This window comes from Varanus komodoensis, unplaced genomic scaffold (genome assembly GCF_004798865.1).
Source record: "Varanus komodoensis strain SLA01 unplaced genomic scaffold, ASM479886v1 scaffold39, whole genome shotgun sequence".
NCBI lineage: Eukaryota > Metazoa > Chordata > Lepidosauria > Squamata > Varanidae > Varanus > Varanus komodoensis.
This window is the reverse complement of record NW_025335922.1, coordinates 4426339-4439961: the sequence shown is the minus strand read 5'-3', so window position 1 is coordinate 4439961 and position 13623 is coordinate 4426339. Positions and strand designations below refer to the sequence as shown.

The 13623-nt window shown below is 41.7% G+C and overlaps 1 protein-coding gene across 1 annotated transcript; it reads right to left on the bottom strand.

Annotated features, from left to right (window-relative positions):
• Positions 1-248: 248 nt before the first annotated feature.
• Positions 249-13112, bottom strand: RTCB (RNA 2',3'-cyclic phosphate and 5'-OH ligase). Its single transcript, XM_044441280.1, has 12 exons — positions 12928-13112; positions 11085-11163; positions 9980-10047; positions 9432-9531; positions 8199-8355; positions 7177-7333; positions 5922-6081; positions 5540-5715; positions 4037-4225; positions 3573-3683; positions 2695-2814; positions 249-1867 (listed from the first exon to the last, which is right to left on the bottom strand). The coding sequence occupies exons 1-12, from the start codon at positions 13018-13020 to the stop codon at positions 1760-1762; spliced, it is 1518 nt and encodes a 505-aa protein (XP_044297215.1). The 5' UTR covers positions 13021-13112; the 3' UTR covers positions 249-1759.
• Between the last annotated feature and the right edge of the window lie 511 nt (positions 13113-13623).

The following is a 13623-nucleotide window of genomic DNA, read 5'->3' as shown; positions in this document are numbered from 1 at the left end:
GCTATACTATTTCTACTGAGATAGAAGTCCTATTAGATTCAGTGGCTTGCACCCAACTGAGTAGAGGTTTACAGCCTCAGCCAAGTGAAATGAAAGGAAAGTACAAGCTTAAGGTTAAATATTGTTGCAAAATGGCTGTAATAATGCAAGGATCACTATAGATGTCAAACAAAAAATTCCATCTTGTCTCTACATACAAGAGTGATTAATTTTAAATGAATGAAAAGCAAATGACAACACTTTTCATGGACTTTCTGGCATTCTCTATTTTATTTAGAAGTTCCAAGACCTCTGCTCCAGAAATCCACTTCCAGAGTTTCAGCAAAACAAAATTACATGACTTTGCCCATGTCGTATCATGCTTGCTGTTCAAATGACCATCTTGAGCGCATGGCATCATCTTTTCAAGATTCAAATCAGTGTAAATAGTGTACATTAAATATAAACAGAGAGCAGCAGCACCAGAGCAAGATTTACACTGGTCCTGCTGAAGTCAACTTAACCTGTCCTCCAACAGAGGTGAACTGTAGATGGACCTGGCTCCTGACCCCCATGTGTGTGTACCATCAAATCCCTTTGCCCTGTTTCTGCTCCTTAGTTAAAGTACATATGTGCAAAGAACAACCACTGTACAACTAGGAAGCTCAGAGAGCTCCTCCAATACTGGCAATACAGTTTGCTGTGCCAAAGCATAAGCTACAGCATCTACTTAACACACATTTACATACGAGCCTGAAGACTGCAAGCCTGGTGGGTAAGTTTTTGCTGTTTCAGAGGCAGTGTTGCTTACTTACACTGACCATCCAGACCCTGTGAGTGATGACATCCAATAGAAGACAAAGTGCTTGTACCTTTAATAATTGCTCAGATGATGTTTCTTACTTCTGCATAACTAGGACATATTACAGTTACCAAAAGGTACTGTACTGTAGCCAGGTCTTAGCATGGTTGTCCTAATCACAAAGGGGACCAAAGGAACATAGGAGCTGGTCCCCTAATCACGAAGTGGATCAAAGGAGGTGGTTTCTCTTCAAAAACTTATCAGCTACGGCATCAGCTGCCCACAGACTCTGCCACTCCTTTGACCTTCCTTAGGATGAAGCGAGAAGACAGCTCAGGCAAACTTACCCACAAACATTCAAGAGCGTCCTGTGTTGACACAGAGGGATGCGTTTTGGGAAACAACCATATGATGGTGGGCTTCTATGGCAGAGTATCTGTTGCCAAGTCACATTGATAAGAAGCATTATTAGACATTCCTACAACTCACAGTGTAAGAATATTGTCTTTAGATGGTGCAGAGCATCTTTCCACAGTCAAGCTTAGAAGTTGCCAACTGCTGAATTCAGTACATGGTATATTACAAAGGAGGAGAGAAACAGGTCAAGCTGGGACAAAAACAACCACCTTGCTAAGTCTTCTTGCAGTTTGCAAATTAGCAATAGTTAGAAACCCAGGAGGGACAACAACAGTTCGTTCATCAGAGCAAATAACATTCTGCAAAGGTGTTTTAGGGTTCTGCTAAATTCAAGCACTTTCAGACATCACTTTGTAAAATCAAAAGAGTAGCCTTTCTCTGATTATCCCTTTCCCAAAACTAATAAAGAATTTTCTAGGTACACCTTACTTCCAAGTTTTCTAAACAAAGAGTCTGTCAGTTTGAATATTCCAGCTAGAAGGAAACATAACCACCAAGTTCTCTGGGTGGAAAGAGGTCTTGGGCAAAGACAATGCTGGTCAGTTTCTGTGAAAGGCTTCCCTAGCCTTTGATGACTGCAATGGGTCTCAATTTGATGGCTTTCTTACTGATGCCAGCAGCATGGCAGGTATTCACCACATCAGTCACATTCTTATAAGATTCTGGTGCCTAGAATAAATGAGATATAAGAGAGAATTAAAAGAATGTCCAGAAACTGTTTCATTGAAATCACTAAATTTTTAAGTATTTGTTACTAAAATACAAATTTCTATTCCATATCATGCAAAGCATGAGGCAGCTTATACACCTAAATACATGCAGATATTCACAAATATAGTGTGCAAACAAATAATTGAATTGCATGTTAAAGTAAAATTACTCATTCTTCCTTGTAATCTAAGCTAAGCTTTCCAGATTTGCTTTTAATGTGGAATGCCTGCCCTTGCTTTCTAAGAGCCTTAAGAATTGGGTTAAAGGGGAGTTTATTTTGACAATATATTCAAAAAGGTGGGTACCACCAACGAAAAGGCTGTTAATCTTCCTATAATAGCTCCCCTAAAATAAAGAACCTTCTGCAGTTCTGCACTTGCCAGTCTTAAAGGATATTGAGACCATTTATGAAATGTTTCATTACTCAGTTTGCATCAGAGTTCAGTGTTTCTTTTTGAACAGGCCCTCAATATTTCCGCTTTCCTTTTAAGAAGTGTATCTAAGGCCAGCAAAAGAAATAACTGGAGTAAAATGCACAATGTATACCACCATCCACATACAGATTCAAATGAAGTTTTTAACAATGAAAAATATGCTGTCCCCGAACTAAAGAAGAGGAAGGAAAAGGTTATTCTTCCAGACTGAAATTACTATTAAGAGTTCCTAGTCTGACAAATTATGATAAAACGGCTGACTTCTTTTGATGATGGATGCCACTACTTCCCTGGAGCAAGAAGTTCACTCCAGAAGTATACTCCCCTTAAGAAAGTACGTAAATAACTTACTTCTTCCATGACCAGTTTAGGGGAAGCAACACGTATTGCAATTCCCATGTCTGCCAACTTGTCTAATACATCCTGGAAGTCCAAGTTGCGCCGAGATTTTGCCCGGGACAATGCACGGCCCTATGAGACAATGTTGTTATTTCAGTGATTTATGTCTTTGACTGATGCAAGCACTGACAACAGGCATAAATAAAAGGTTAGTTCTGAGGCTTGGGCCACCTTACTTTTAAACTTGTATCTCTCAGGAAAATCACTCACTTTTTCTAAATATCCAAAACAACATATATTGCTGCTGCTGCACCTCTTGCTCCTTTAAACCCCTTCCCATTACATCTTTTTAACTGGGACCACAGCAGTCAGGGCATATAAGCCCATTCCTGCTCTTTCTGTGATCCCAGTGGGATCAAACACACCCGTGAGGAGACAATGGGCTTTCTCCAGTTACAGACGCATGGACAACATGACAAAAGAGCTAATCTTTCAACAACTCAGCTTACATACCTGTTATGGAGAAGAAACACATACAGCAAGTGCAACTTGATGCATTACAGTACTGGTGTACTTTGAAAAGCTGCAGTAACCGAAATTTACACTTCTGTATAATTGGTATAGGAGATTCTGCAGTTGCAAAACCCTGAGACACAAAACCCTGCTTATTCCTAGTACTGTTGCCATCTCAACTTAGAGAAAGGAAGTTTCATTTGAGCAAGACAGATGAAATCAAACTATGTTTCACACACAAGCCTATGGATAATAGATGGCTTTACACATCCTTGCAAATGCTGTGCATTACAGCCTTACTGACATGTCACTGAGCCTCTACCGGTGTGAGGCAGAAGACACTTAAATACAAGAGATCCAAATGTGTTGTTACTTACAGCTCCATGGCAGGTGGTTCCAAAGGTTTCTGTCATGCCTTGCTCTGTGCCTGTAAGGACATAGCTGCAAGTTCCCATTGTTCCACCAATCAACACTGGCTGGCCAGTCAGCTACAGACAAACAACAAAGACACCCAGTCAATATTAGAAGTATTGCCCAACAACAGCATTAGCAATTCATATGCATCCACTCAAGCCATGTTCCCAATAGTGGATCCAGGAGACCTGAGAGGGCATAGAAAATGGGAGCACGTTTGGAAAGTGTGGCACAGTGCATAAGCAGTGTTTTGACACTGGAGAGAAAGACAGCTGGAAGGTTGTGCAGGCGTTCAGGCAGATAAATAGATCAGCATGGTGCACAAACAGCAAATTCGAAGAAAAGATCATCCTAGGTGGGAGTTGCCTGCCAGGACAAGGAATAACTATTAGAAATAACTGCAAGATACACCAAAGCCAACTCATACTTGATAATCCACAGCTATGAGGGGGTGGTGAGGTGGGAAAGCTCTGGTCGATCCTTTCCTGTGCACCAACAGGGTCCGCTCCTTTCCATCCACCACATGCTGCTCTACTTTGGCAATGTTGTGAGATACATCGTAGATCACGTGCATATCCAGATCGTCAGGGGTGGTATTGAAGACTTTGGCAAATGCCTGAAAAATATTGCAGAGAAACAAGGTCAGGCTTGTGGAGAAGGTTCCAGAGCCTGGTATACCTGAACTGGGGGGTGGGGGGGGAGAACCAAAGTCATTTCTGGAAATTAGCATTTTAGTCAAGTAGATATTTGCAAACCTTCCCCATTGCTCACCTAATGTTTGTTTCTTCCTTAGACTGCTTGGTTTTCCTATAGAGTCTCTGTAACTCAGGAGTGTATTTTATTCCCTTTTCTTGTGTTTTCTAGGGCCACTGGCAACACCGGGGCAAGAAAGTCCTTAAAACTTGGAAAATTCACTTTGGATTTTCACTAGAAGCAAAAGGCCTTCCAGGTCTCAAAATTAAAGAACTCTGAGCTTAGGAGTTTGTCTTGAGTCCCAGAACTGGACTGAGCCCAGCCCTTCCCCACAAACACCACTCCTGGCTACCCCTGGTCCTCTGTTTTCTTCATCTCAACAGTGTAATTTAGGAGGCAGGCAGTAGCTTCATTGTTGCTGCCATTTAACAGGCAGGTCAAAATGCCTTCAAAAGGTTGAAAGGTCAGAAAACTGTGTCCAACAAATAACCCATATATCTAGATTTAGATCCCAAACTAGTTTCTGCCTACCCCTGTCCTGTCAGCATCTGTGTGTCTACAGGTAGGCAGAGGTGATGGTGGTGAGATACATCACCACTACAATGATAATCTGTTGCATATACAGTTTGGGCTGGTAGCAGTGGAAGGTCAGCATCCTGTTCAAAACAGCCCCAAGCTGACTGCATCACACCTACCCTTCCCAATGCCCTCAGGTGTCTTTACTGCAGAGAACTCACCAGCTTCACATTTAATGGGGAAAAACTAGTTTTTCAAGGAACCTGATGCTTGCTGAAGGGGCCCGGATCTGTTCATGCATTCGGTGAGCAAGCGCTTGGAGCAAAGGACCAACAATCCACGAGCCAATCAGGACAGCCTACTCTAGCCTTCAAGATGAATTGGACCAGAACTCCCAGCACATTCCAGTACAATGCATCCAGAGGGGTTGAGGTGGGCTGTCCTGCTCTTAGGGACATGGAGTGAAATGTTTTCCAAACTTATGGTTGAAAAGCAAACATGTCACTTCTAAAATGCATTACTAAAGCAGCCCTTCAGACCTTTTGGAGGGGGCCTATCATCAATCATGCTGGCTGGGGTTGATGGGAGTTGTAGTTCAAAACACTTGGAAGGCATCTGGTCGAAGAGGGCTTTACTAGCCAAGTACAGGGAGGATGGCTGTAATCAAGCTAGCACTCAGGCCAGACTCCAAGTGTTCGCTTTTTCCCTTTAAAAAGCTTACCTGTCTAGTGAGGAAAGTCATGGAAGAACGATTGACCCATGCGTAGTTTCCAGCTGCTGCCATTCCTTTCAAGTAATCCTGCCCTTCCTGGGAAGCAATCCTGGCACATGCCAGCTGGCGGTCATTCACGATGATCTTGTCCCGTTTCATAGCCTTCTCCATAGCTACCAGGGCATCTATGAGAAAAAAGACCAAGCCCATCACGTTCGGTGCAAGCACTTGACCAACCAGCTTGGACCAGCAGTTCCCAGGGACTAAGCATTTCTGCAGATTCTTCATTTGTGAACTGAACAGATGAAGACTGTGCAGCATTCCCAAGAAAACAGTCACCTGCTGAAGTTTCCTGTTTAATTTCCAGGACCAAACAAGCCCCTAATTATACCTGTAGCTACTTGGTGGCCAAGGCCTCTGCTGCCGCTGTGGATCATCACACACACTTGGCCCTTGTGATCTATGCCCATCTTCTTGGCAGCATACTCGTTATAAATGTCATCTACAACCTGGATCTCAGCATAATGGTTTCCTGCTCCCAAAGTCCCCAGCTGTCAAAAGAGTATGGGAGAGCTTAGTTAGAAATTGAGCAGACACCAAGAAGAAGAAAATCAGAACTGCAGTTTCCACTGGAAAGGCCTAGGCAGTGGCCTGCCAGTCTTTAATGAAATCCAGACCTTCTGAATTTCAACTCCGAACATTCCTGATGAGTGGCTATGCTAGCAGAGAATTTTGGTACTCAAAAGTACAAAGTATCTGTACTTCTCTCTTCTGCCCATCTGTTTCATACTACACCACATATTGCTAGAGGAAACATTACTGCTCAGAGCAAAGGAATTTGACAAGAAGCTTGACGTCTATTTGACAACAGGCTGCAATACACTGCAACATATTTGTTCCCACTTAAAACTATAAAAGAATGTAGGTTTCTTTGCTGCGTTATACTAAAATGCCACACAATCCAGCCAGCATCTTCAACTACAGTTAAGTCAGATGTTGCTAAAGTTCAAACATGGGGCTTTAGGGAAAATACCTCCACTTTCCAAATGCTAAAGAAAGGTTTTTTGTTTATTTCTCAAACATCTAAGCCATTTTCAAAATATATTTGCCCCCAAACATTCAAAATTCAAAGCCAGCCAACTGAAAGGTGAACCCTGAGTACAGCAGAATAAAACCCCCCTTGACAGAAGATGGATTGAGATAAATGGTCTTAAGGACCTATCTAAAATATGACAGGAAGGGAGGTAAACTATTCTGGAGGAGTGATTTCCATAAATAAAGGGCCACTGCTGAAGCAGTCCTGTAAATACACAGAGGTTGTATTTACAGTTTTCCCAATCCTCCCCTGCTCCCAAACCATGTAGTTTAACAGCCGGTGGCAATTCATTCCTTATGTTTCCAACATGCTATCAGAATAGTACACCATTGGTACACCATAGTTTGGTTTGTATACTATATAGCTTTTCTTTTTTAGGAAATTTCTAGATACAATTTAAAACATCAGGATGTGGAGCATAGCATAGTTTGAGAAACAAGTCTACCAACTAGTCTAGTGGCGGAGATCAGTATCCCTAGTCAACCTTTATCCTCATTGAATGTTCCTGCTCTACTGAAACCCACCCCCAAAATAAGCATAAGCCATTCACCTGAGGCAGCCCCCGCTTCTTAGCTCTTGCTGAGACTTTATTTGGATCAGCTTGCAGCATCCTCCCATATTCTTCACAGTGTTCTTTATCCTCAGCCCAGGCATAGCCTTCTCGTAGGGACCAGTCTACCCCCATCTCCAGAGCTTCCTCCAAATCCCTGAGAGAGAGGAAGAGAGAGTGAGAGGGCTGCATTAAGGAGTTCAAAGTCAAAACGATGGACCATAACAATGATTCAGGGCTGCAATTTGCCAGACAACCAAAACTTTTGCTCAAGACATGCAGTCACAGAAATATGCCCACCTTCATAGCTAAAGTACATTGAAACACAGCCCATTGTACAAAAAGCCCATCCAAGCATGTACGCTCCAACACCAAGCCTGGGGAGACTAGGCTGGGGTGTTCATGGCTGTTGGATTGGCTTACCCAGTCCTTGTTTATATGCCATTATTTTTCTTCCTATGAGAGTGGGATCAGCCGTGCCTGATCTGCTTCCCCTGTTCCAAAGAGATGGAGGAGCACATGGCAGCTATCTAGTGCAGGAGTTGTTATTTGTGGCCTTCCAGATGTTTTGGCCCTGGCCAATCCCTCACCACTGTATAGTGGCTAGGGGTGATGGGGTTTGGAGGTCACCTGACCCCCTGATCTACTGCAGTATGCTTCCCCCAGCAATTCTCTGGAGACCAAAATATTTGAACAATGACTGTAAGCACCCAAATTAATGATGGTGGCTGGTGAAATACAGAGCCTAGTCACAGCTGCAACAGCCATGACCTGAGAAGGCAAATTTAGATTGGAACATCCAAGAAGGAGCCTGGCACCCAGAATCACACCCCTACACCCTACCTTAAAATACTTCTTACTGCATTGTATTGCTAGACAGGTCTGTTTGGTTGCCACTAAACTAAGAAAAAAATTAAGATTTGAAATGCATGGGTAGAAATCAATAACCACACATTTACTTCCTCTCTTGCCAGCATCTTAACCCAATGCTTCCATTGGAGGAAAAAAGAGTTTTCTCTTACTTGGCATTCATGGGGATGACACCCTTGGATCCCACACCAACAGGAATGTGGTCAAACATGGACTGTGCAAGCTGTTCTTTCACCGGCTGGACATCACACTCATCAAGGTTGGTGCGCAGCAGTCTTACCCCACAGTTGATATCAAACCCTACACCACCTGCATGAGTAAGCACAACATATCCTTCAAAATTCATCCAAGTAAGCCCCATGCGCAGCTGCTCATACTATGAACACAGAACAAATTAACAGTTAAAAAAAAAGCATTATAAGACCAGCTACAGCTAAATCACATCAAGCAAAATTTCATATACTTCCCGAACTTGGGCAAGTACAATCCACTCTGCGTGAACTTAGAAAACAGACATTGTAGCAATAAAACCCTTTCTGTATCTTTTAATTAACCCTTGTAAGGGTTATTCTTGCTATCATTACATTTGAACAATATACACTTATGACTCCAAGGCATGCCTACTAGTTTCTAAGTGCATAAAGCTTGTTTTAAGGAAATATTTTTTTTGAAACCGCTCCTTATATTACTGCATTATTGTTAAACATGTACTAGTCATGAATTTCAGAAAGGCCAATGAGCAAATAACCAACGCAGGCTAAAAGATGCTCTGAGACCACTTGCTCAAAGATGTATCTCCCTAATTTTTAAATAACCACAAAGAGGTCATTGGTCCATTGAGGGGGTGCAACCCTTCTTCACAGCAGCATCCATACTGAGCACTTCACTGCCATCAAACTTTCCTGGGCCACATCAGTGCTAGTTTGAACAGCTCTGCTAACTTCGAAACATGCAAATCTGGCCTTTTAAAAGAAATGTGTGTACCTGGCCAATTAACCTGGCTGTGCTTTTATTCTGCTACACTGGGTTTTTTTTGGTCATTTTTGTTAGTTTACTGTTCTAGGCTTTTGCTGTAAATTTCTTTTACAGCTTACCATATGGTACAATGAGAACAAATATAAAATGTTTATCTCACTTTCAGAACAAGAGTAAAAGCTGTATTTTTTGTAAAGCTGATGTGGTGCTGGAAACACCCCAATCCTCTATCGAGGCCACTGCTTAGAAACCACAGGTTTACTTGCAACTTAGATCATCCATCTACAATGTAGCTGCATCAGAAGATTACTGTGAAAATACACTTTGCTTTCCTAGATGGTTTTGATACCCAGCACAGATCTTAAGGCTCCCTCCCAACCCAAGTGGCATTCCATGTAAAGAGCCCTTACCTGGGGATACCACAGCCTGCGGGTCATTCATGTCAAACGCAGCCATGTTACCAATGGCAAACCCATAGCCAGAATGGACATCAGGAAGTCCTATTGATCTCTGAAATACATTTTTTAAAAGAAAAGCAATCAATCTGTCTGAAAATAGAAGCAAATAAGGTTTATGTGACATTAGGAACTCAGCTCTCCTTGTTCTAGAACCACAGAAAAGCATTCAAAGATCCACTATCCTTTGTTTCTAACGAAGACTCGTGAAGGGAAGATTACAAGTGTTGATACTAATACAGGCAAGTTTGCATCTCACAAATTAAAGAAGAATATAGACATTGAGCTGTCATCTTGTCTGACTGCTCAGATGCATGCACCAAAAACTGTCCCAACTGGTCAGTTTAACAGTATCTGACATTACAAGAAGAATGAAAAGGCCATTGCTGAAAATGCAGCTAACATTCTACTGCAATCCACATGTGCATTCACTGTCTATGGGACTTCTACTGTGGACAAATGAGTCTCAGATAAAGCACTAAGTTTCCAAAGCAGTCACTCACGTGCACTATGCCAGGAAGTGCAGCAACATTTCCGATTTGCTTCATGGCAGGCAGGAAACCACCAGCACCTGAGGAAGATAAGAGGCAAATTATTTCCCTTTCCTATCCAAACAACATGTGGCTATGCTGGACTGCAGCCATAATTACATCTGCCTTCCTTTAAATCTTGCACTTCTGTTAAAAACACTGCCAACTGCATAATGAAGAATTATGTTTCTGGTCCCCAGCATAGCACCTGTGGAGATATGCAATAGCATCCTCCAAGCTTAAAAATGGTTTTAATTAATCAAGAGGCCTCCTGGCCTATTTCCACTTCTTTTACTTAGTTTCTTTCCTTCCCAGCCTCTGATCTTGATCTTTTTCTCCACAACTCCTTAACCCTTTCTTCCCAGATTCAAACCTTGCTCCTTCTCTTCCATTTACATAATTACTTTGCTATTTTTTCCCTTTCCTCTCATCCTCTAGTCTCATTTCTTCTTTCTCCTTCCCCTCTTTAGCAAACTTTCTAGCAAACAGCTTTTACCCATTAGTCTCTAGCTCACATCCTTCATGCAAGCTATTCTTTGGTAGTACCCACAGCAGTTGCTCAAATTCCCGAACATATCCATGCATCCAAAAAGTTGGAAACACCAGCACAATGTAGATCAGGTGTAAGATGAGTTGCCTGCTTTTTGGCATATCCCAGATGCCAACAAAATGTTTCAAAGCTATGGTTAAGGGATATATGGTTTCATTTCAATGCATTTAACCTCCCTGTAGCTTGCCTCAAAATATTAGCACAAGCAAGCATAATTAAGCCACAGGATTCCACATATGTCTAAGTGAGCTTCATTTTTTATTTTATTATGAAGCATGTTTCTTTTTTTTCATTTTATTATAGTATCACAAGTCTGGAGAAAATATTTACTTACATCTCCCCAAATATTTTTCCTTAAATAAGATTAATTTCTAAAGTGCCTGAGCTTATAATGAGCCTGCATTCCAAAATATATTTGTGGAACATATGATGTGTCTTGATTCATCAAAGGAGAAGAAAGCTAATTTGGGGTTGGGATCTTTCTATCTCAGGAACAAATGAAATTGGGTGGTAACAGGATGCACATACCTCCACCTCGACATGCATTCCTTAATTCTTCAAACATTAATTTCTCTAAAGGATCATTCACATAGAAAACACCCTCCACCTAGAGGCAGGCAAAAGGAAAAGAGAAAAATTGTCACACTCAACACTAATTCAAGCAGGAGACAGAAAGTAACTCTACCTAGAAAGCCACATCAATTTTCACAATTGTGCTTTTAAACTTTGTTCTTACTAAAGGTTTAAATGGCCTAAACTTAGCAATCCTATAAAGCTTTGATGAAGAGGAGTTATAGAAGTTGACTGCAATAACCAACATTTTATATGGCTCAAATCATGGAAAATAACACATTTTCCAGATTCACAGATAACACCGGTGCTGCAGCTGTGGCTTTGGTTAGCAATCTGCAGCTAGAACTCAGACGGAGAACTGTATCCTACAGATTATCCAGGCTTTAATGCCATCCACCATAATATATTAGTATTGCAGTACTGAGATTGCTCGAGTGGTTTTATTAGTCCTTGAGGGTGTGCCTTTAAAATAGTAATGCATCTAACATCTCTACAGACCTTCCTTACAGGGTCTTACAGTCTCCCACATTATTTTTCTTCTGCCTAATGCATGTTGTGAGCCGCCCCGAGGCTTCGGCGAATGGGGCGGCATAGAAATGTTTTAATAAATAAATAAATAAATAAATAAATATTAGGTTGCAGGGTAAAAACATGGCTCATATTTCAAGGGGATGCTGTCCTCAAGTGAAGCATACCCAATGCTGAATTCTTGCCCTGCAACCTTTAAACTCTTTCGCTGTTCAGATGTACAAGAAAGTCAACAGAAGCAGAGTCAAAGTAACTCTAAAATGGTTTTAACAGTTTCATGTTGCTAACTGCTGCTGCCTGCACCAGATTTTATCTTTTGTATTTTATTAAATTTTGTTTAAATGTATTAACATTATTTTAAATAGTTTAACTTAGTGATTATTTAATTTTATGTCAATTTTTATTTATTTTACTTTTACTGTTTTTAAACACAGATACTGTTTAACTGTATTATGTATAATGTACCACTTTTAACTGTTGCTGCAATATGTATAAGCAGCCCAGAGAGCCTTATGGCTAATGGGGTGGCATGTAAGTCAAATAAATAACTAAATATTTATTTAAACATTTCCCTTTAAACATATTGGGAAATGCCTATCAGGGGTTGAGATTTGTCTCACCAATAAACTTAACTGCTTTAGGCTATAATTTTCAAGACCCATGTCTTAAATTGCACACCAATTTCACTTTTACTTTAAAATGATTAGAAATTGATTAAAGCCTCATGTTCATTTCACTAGATAAAGAAGGTTCCAGAAGAACTTGGATCAAATGCAGCTTTTGCACAAGAAAAAACCACAAACTGGCAAGAGGCAGGGAAGCAAACATTCAAGAATGACTTTAAAATGCATGTTCTTAAGACTGCTATTTAAGGGTAATTATGTGGCATTTTCAGGCTGCAACCACAACTGCCTCTATCTCAGGAGTTTGCGAGTGCATATATACACATATATGTGCACCTTGCATTTTATATAGTATATATTTTGTAAGATTCAGGTAAGTATTAAAACCTATATGAAAAACTTAGTGACAGTAAAAATCATAGCAAACTTCAACTACACCGTCCGTTAGAGGCCGTTCTCGTCCCCCAAACCCTCCACAGTACACGGGGAGAACCCGCTGTCGCTCTTCGTCCGTGAGCTGGCAGTCTGCGCCCACTCAGAGAAGCCTTAATTATTTCTTCTCGAGTTCGTCCATTAGAAAGGACCTGGGACTAAGCAGCAGCTCAGATGAAATGCGCCCATATCCCCCCCCCCCCCACAAGCCTCACGTTCATGTTGGGCACGAAGCCCTTCTTGATGCGCCAGCAGTTCTTGTCCAGTTTATCCAGGTACTGGAGCTCATCATTGTAGCTTCTGCTCATGATGGTGGAAATGCCGAGCCGGCGCCTTTTGTTGTGTGCAGGGAGCAAACTTCAGTCACATACACACTCGCTCCCCGCAGCGCCAGTACGGAAGCCGACGAGGCAGTGCGCAGCCTCCCTAAAGGCGACCGGCGAAGCCACTCCTAGACCGACCAGCTTCATCTACGGTAGCCACAAAGGCTCAAACTACGTCATTCATCCTTTGCTCCCCACCAATGGGTTCGTATTTTTGTCAGCGCCGCCTAGTGCCTACAGAAGGAAACGCGTCGAACCGGGCTAAGTGGGAGAGGACGACGCCTGGGAGGAGGGAGAGTGGCCACATGTCTTCTTCTACAGAGAGCAGTCCTCTTTTTGGAAGGCTGCGGAGACAACTACCAACACATACAATGAAAAGCAGGACGAGGACTTGTCATAGATCTCCGGGAGCATTTTATTTCTGATAGTTACTACAGCCCAAAGGAGACTTCTTTCTAAGAAGATCTGTTTTCAGAGCAAACCCTAATACATGTAAAACCTGTATGGGTTGTTTCATAACATGCTTAAAAATTTATAAACTATAACCAGAGACACGCTGAATGTATGGATAAATGCACTAGCGCATTT